This window comes from Larimichthys crocea, chromosome VIII, assembly GCF_000972845.2.
Source record: "Larimichthys crocea isolate SSNF chromosome VIII, L_crocea_2.0, whole genome shotgun sequence".
Lineage (NCBI taxonomy): Eukaryota > Metazoa > Chordata > Actinopteri > Sciaenidae > Larimichthys > Larimichthys crocea.
This window is the reverse complement of record NC_040018.1, coordinates 33,349,006-33,355,834: the sequence shown is the minus strand read 5'-3', so window position 1 is coordinate 33,355,834 and position 6,829 is coordinate 33,349,006. Positions and strand designations below refer to the sequence as shown.

The window sequence follows — 6,829 nt, the reverse complement described above, 5'->3', positions numbered from 1 at the left end:
TGAAGGCAGATAAAATACACTGTTTTGTGGTTAGTTCAGGTTTTTATTTATGTTTGAGCCACAGGTGAGTGGAAAAGTACTGGCACCTCAGGCCGGACGCGGCAGTGCAGCCCAGAGTTCCAGCTGAGCTCATGTGTGCTCACGTTTCAGACTTTCAGGGCTGTTACTGTCGTCCTGTGTGGATCTGAAGACTCGTTGTTGTGTGAGCGGTGAAATAAATATCAATAAAAAAATAAATATTTTACTGTTGTTCTAATTATTTATTGTCCTCGCGAGGAAATGTGTTGCTGCAGTCTGTGCGCACGCCTCATACAAAGATACAAATAAACACCACAAGAACATTCATCACATCCATCCATCCTTTCCCCTGTGCTGTGCTTTGACAGACACACGTTATATTTAATAGTTAAAATAACTCGTCTTTTCTGTTTATATTTATATATATGTACTGACACTCTACGGGGAAATCCTGGACAGTCCTGCAGCGTCTACAGCCCGGCCACACCATCTACAGCCCGGCCACACCAGCCCGGCCACACCATCTACAGCCCGGCCACACTATCTACAGCCCGGCCACACCATCTACAGCCCGGCCACGTCTTCTATCAGGGCTGATAGAAGGACGGAGGAGCAGCCTCTAGCATTCAATAATTAGTCTCTCGTCGTCCATGTTGAGACCCTTTGAAAGGGGGCGGAAGTGTGTTATGCTGATTCTGTGTCGGATTTCCTGTTTGGTGCAGTCTGCTCTGTTGAGAATCACGTGGTTTAACAACGGTTAGTCTGTTGTTTCATTTCCTCTTTGAGTCTGTCCACGCCTTTATGTGTCTGCTGCTGCTCAGTCTGTCGCTTCATTTGCTCTTTGAGTCTCACAGATCAGGTGGTGAAACATGGGCAATGGACCTTCTCAAGCGGACTACGACAGGTCTGCTTATAGCTATTATCAGACTGCTTCGATGCACCCATCCATCTTACCAGATGTAAGTATAGACGAGTCTCTGCTGAGATATTCTGGCCTCGGCTCTAACGCTGTGCTGGAGGCCTACTCTAACGAGATGGTCAGCTATGTGCCGCAGTTCATCGAGAAGTTTGGATCAATGACTCCGATCCCAAACGCTGTTGGACTTGGAGCATTGGTGATTTCCATGATCATAGAGCTCTGCACTAATGGCGCTCAAACAGGAAGTGATTCGTTCAGCATGATCCGACGAGTGTTTGGTGAAGAGAAAGCCTCAGCTGTCCGGGACACCATGACCGAGTATCTGAGACGCCATCAAACGTTCATCAACAACAACCAACGATTACGGGAGGAAATCCAGAGACTAGAACAGCAGCTGAGCAAAGATCTCACCATCCTCAGAAACTCCCTGCTGCATGACGGACAGATGAGCACCCGTGGGTTCAAAATCTGGGTCAACGGCGCCTCCTTCCACCTCCAGATGTTGATCCATGAGGCTCGACTGAATTGTCAGACAGACTCTGTTAACAGGATCAAGACCACCACCGATTTGTATCTGCAGGACCTGAATCGATTACTGGAGAAATACAGAACTCACCAGGACATTTTTAGGCCAAAAGTGCGTCAGAGACCTGGAAATTCGCGTACGTCTACGTCAATCTTATACATAGTCACTGATAAGAGTGAAAGACGACATGGTGAGTTTTCGCGGGATCTCCTTCTAGGCCCTAAGGTAAATGAGGCTTTTATGAGACTCTTTGTCAAAGATATCAGAGCAGCTTTGGAAAGTCATTTCATAAATATCAGGAACAACGTCGACTCTCTGATCAATCAACATGGTTCATTCACTCTGCAAAATACAGCCTGAGATCACTGTCACAGATTAGTTTAGCTGTGTTTGCTTCATTTATTCGCCTTAAATCTCACTAATCATACATACAGAACACAGCAATGGACAAAATCTGACCTGAGGGAGATTACTCATGTAAACTTTGTAAACATCTGATTTACTCTTAAACTCTGATCTACATGTATATTCGACTCTCTGTGTGTAATGTGATTGTGACTTTGTTTGTCGTGCTTGTTACCAAATGATGATTTTCTCTTGGCCCAGCTTCAGTTGTCGGGGGCTCCAGGTTTCCAGTTGGGTCACGATCTTCCTTTTATATATATATATAAATATATATATATATATATATATATCTATATATATATATATATATATATATATATATATTATATATTAGTGCTGTCAAAATTAACGCGTTATTTTGTTGATTAATTTTAAAGAATTAACGCGTTAAAAAAAAATTAACGCAATTAACGCGGTTTTGTTTACTTCCGGTGGCGGCCGCCATTTTGGATGTGGCAAAGTTTCCCAGATATATTAGTGTGTGTGTGTGAATGGGTGTATAAGAGGCATTAACTTAAAGCCCTCACGGAGACTGCGCCCTGGGTGGTCGCCCCACATTGCCCATAGCTAAAACCGGCCCTGCTTGGTTTGTTTACGGGCAGATCTGCCCCATCCAATATGGCGGACACGTTAACGTATTGCAGCAACGGACCAACCTGCTCAGTGAGGCGTTCTGTATATATGTCTATGATCTATCCTAACTAAAGGAGAGTCTGTGCATATATGTCTATGATCTATCCTAACTAAAGGAGGTCTGTTATATATGTCTATGATCTTTCCTAACTAAAGGAGAGTCTGTATATATGTCTATGATCTATCCTAACTAAAGGAGTTGTGCATATATGTCTATGATCTATCCTAACTAAAGGGAGTCTGTATATATGTCTATGATCTATCCTAACTAAAGGAGAGTCTTGTTATTTGTCTATGATCTTCCTAACTAAAGGAGAGTCTATGTATATATGTCTATGATTTATCCTAACTAAAGGAGGTCTATATGTCTATGATCTTCCTAATAAGGAGAGTCTGTGCATATATGTCTATGATCTTCCTAACTAAAGGAGAGTCATGGCGGGGAAGATGGATAAGGACGGACTTTTAGGGGAACATTTCATTTTAAAAAGTTGCCCGACGGCTCGTTGGACAAAAACAAGGCAATTTGCACAGTTTGCAAAGCCGAATTTAAATTCCACAGAAGTAACATGACTTTAACATATCACCTCAAAGCAAAACACCCAGTCTACGCTACAGGAGTGTGGCACTCCTCAGTATATTTCCTCATTCTGGCTTTTTTCTGTTTGCACTGTGCATATGTGCACCTTAAGCCAATAACATGAATGAATTTCATATACTTTATCTGAGTTTATTCTACATTAATTTGATCATTTTACATGAATAAATATTCATTATAAGCTTCAGTCTCAGAAAAATGCATTTAATTTATTGATACATTTATTGATAGATTAATCGCGATTAATTACAGAAATTTTTGCGATTAATTAGTTAATTTTTTTTAATCGATTGACAGCCCTAATATATATATATCACTATGTACTGTGTGTTATAAGAATGAGGATTATACTGGGCTGCAGTTGTTTTTACTCTTATAGAGAGTGTGTGTGTATTCTGTCCTTTGCATATTTCGTGTACTTCCCTTATCTAGCACGTGTTTGCCGAAGCTGGCAGGGAAAGGTAATAAAAAATTATTCAAAGGAAAGAGAGACAGGTTAAGGGAAGTGTCATTTTGGACAAGAAACATAATGGCCATTACGAAGAGGAAAAAACAAAAAAGGAAATTGTCAGTGGGAAGATGTCCGAGACAGCCCAATTTGAGAAAAAACTTGTATAAAAACCGACTGTTAGAGCTCCTCAGGGAGCCTTTTCTCTGTAACCCTCTTGTGTGTTGCACTGTTAAATGCTTCTTCTTGTACAAGAATAATAAATTCAACTTAAACTTTGAATCCAGTCCTCCTTATTCAAGGGTCCTTCCTTAAAAAATCTCGTAACACTGTAACACTGGTTGAAATGACCTTTTAGGGTTGCAGAGTGGTGGAAAGGGGTGGTGGCCTCAGTAGCCCTGCAGTAAGCAGTGTGCTGTGTGCATGTGATTGAGGAATAGCAGATATTCAAGTGTACCTGCATGAAATCTGGTTGTTTTAGTCAAGATTATGCTAAAAATATATTTTCACCAGCTGCATTTAAGTTCACCGTTAAAGGGCCAACCTGATTTTTTAAAATCCCTGATTTATTCCCATAAATTCCAATGGAAAGTGTCCAACTTTAAAAAAATCCCCATAAAACACTCATTTACATATTTCTACATTTGTGCAGCACTGGTTGTCATGAACGTTCTCCTCTGCTGTAATGTAACGTTAACCCTCACATTACAGCCAGACATCCGATGTGTGCTGCACAAAGAGATGAAAAGTGAACTCCACATGTTCGGCGCATTCAGGTAAAGTTCATGCACAATGTTACACCAATCATTAACTAAAAGTCCCTGTCTGTCTGTTTTTACAGGAACACATGCTCCACCCAAGAATTCGAAGATAACAAACCACGTCTCCCTGCATCATTTCATTTTTGTAATCTGTCAGTAAAATGTGTGTTTTGAATGATCATACGCTGTAAAGTTTAATCCGCAGCTGAAAATAGTCCCTGACAAAAGACAACTGTATTTATTAAAAAGAATTCAACGTTTGTGACTTTATATCTGACTTTATAATATAATAATATCATAATAATATGATATTATATAACTAAAACAAAATCTCGTTGAAATTGCATCTCGTAAATAAAAACGCCATGAAAACGTTTCTGTCAGATTCCGTTTGAGTTAATAAGTCCAACGTCAAGCTCTTATTTTGAAATCATTTTGAAAAACACGATCTGCGCCAGCTGATTGGACGAGCGCTCATCACGTGACCTTTCAAAGTAAAAAGCGGTAGCATTAAGACAAGCGAGAGTTCCTTTTGAGATCCTTCAAAGTAAAAGCCCAACACGTGACACCAACGTGGATGTCAGCAGGAAGGGGGCACGAGACCGGAGGAATGACTGAGCAGCCTCTAGCATTCAATACTTCGTCTCTCGTCGTCCATGTTGAGACCCTTTGAAAGGGGGTGGAAGTGTGTTACGTTGATTCTGTTGTTGGTTTCCTGTTGTGCAGTCTGCTTGTTGAGATTCACGTGGTTTAACAACAGTTAGTCTGTTATTTCATTTCCTCAGAGTCTCACAGATCGAGTGGTGAAACATGGGCAATGGACCCTCTCAAGAAGACTACGACAGGTCTGCTTATAGCTGCTATCCGACTGCTTCAGAGCACCCCTCCATCTTACCAGTGTAAGTATAGAAGAGTCTCTGCTGAGATTTCTGGCCTCGACTCTAACGCTGTTGCGCGGCCACATCCCACACAAGCTGGTCAGCTACGTGCCGCAATTCATCGAGAAGATCGGATCAATGACTCCGATCCCAAACGCTGTTGGACTTGGAGCATTGGTGATTTCCATGATCATAGAGCTCTGCACTGATGCCGCTCAAACAGGAAGTGATTCGTTCAGCATGATCCGACGAGTGTTTGGTGAAGAGAAAGCCTCAGCTGTCCGGGACACCATGACCGAGTATCTGAGGCGCCATCAAACATTCATCAACAACAACCAACGATTACGGGAGGAAATCCAGAGACTAGAACAGCAGCTGAGCAACCATCTCACCGTCTTCAGAAACTCCCTGCTGCATGACGGACAGATGAGCACCCGTGGGTTCAAAATCTGGGTCAACGGCGCCTCCTTCCACCTCCAGATGTTGATCCATGAGGCTCGACTGAATCGTCAGGCAGACTCTGTTAACAGGATCAGGACCACCACCGATTTGTATCTGCAGGACCTGAATCAATTACTGGAGAAATACAGAACTCTCGAGGACATTTTTAGCGTAAAAGTGGTTGCGCTTGTAGCTGGTTCTGTGGGTATGGCACTCTATTACATAGTCATTGATAAGTGTGAAAGAAAGCATGTTCGGGATTCGAGTCATATCGGGCACAGTTCTCAGCTGAATGAGGCTTTTATGAGACTCGTTGTCAAAGATATCAGAGCAGCTTTGGAAAATCATTTCATAAATATCAGGAACAACATCGACTCTCTGATCAATCAACATGGTTCATTCACTCTGCCAAGAACAGCCTGAGATCACTGTCACAGATTAGTTTAGCTGTGTTTGCTTCGTTTATTCGCCTTAAATCTCACTAATCATACATACAGAACACAGCAATGGACAAAAACTGACCTGAGGGAGATTACTCATGTAAACTTTGTAAACATCTGATTTACTCTTAAACTCTGATCTACATGTATATTCGACTCTGTGTGTAATGTGTGTGCACTTCATTGTAGTACTGGATGCTTTCTGTTATATGTAGCACCATAGTCCTTGGAAAAACACTGTCTCGTTTCACTGTGTACTGTGTGTGCAGTACACAGTACTGCAGTTGTTTTTACTCTTATAGAGAGTGTGTGTGTATTATATATATATATATATATATATGTGTGTGTAATGTGATTGTGACTTTGTTTGTCGTGCTTGTTACCAAATGATGATTTTCTCTTGGCTCAGCTTCGGTATTCGTCGGGGGCTCCAGGTTTCTATATATGTATATATAGTTTGTTTGTTTTTGGTAATGTGTGTGCACTTCATAGTGCACTGGATGCTTTATGTTATATGTAGCACCATAGTCCTTGGAAAAACACTGTCTCGTTTCACTATGTACTGTGTGTTAAAAAATTAGGACTGTACTGGGCTGCAGATGTTTTTACTCTTATAGAGAGTGTGTGTGTATTCTGTCCTTTGCATATCTCATGTACTTCCCTTATCTAGCACGTGTTTGCTGAATATATTTAATAGTTAAAATAACTCGTCTTTTCTGGTTATATTTTATATATTATATTTATTATATTATATTAATATCT

At 41.1% G+C, this 6,829-nt stretch overlaps 1 protein-coding gene across 1 annotated transcript in view; it reads left to right on the top strand.

The window, feature by feature from the left end:
- Window positions 1-599: 599 nt before the first annotated feature.
- LOC113746336 (uncharacterized) overlaps window positions 600-6,829 on the top strand; it is a 24,222-nt gene continuing 17,992 nt past the window's right edge. Inside the window, exon 1 of the mRNA XM_027281600.1 lies at window positions 600-1,133. Within this exon, the coding sequence (XP_027137401.1) occupies window positions 888-1,133 (246 nt within the window). The 5' untranslated portion in view covers window positions 600-887. The remainder of the gene's footprint in view (window positions 1,134-6,829) is intronic.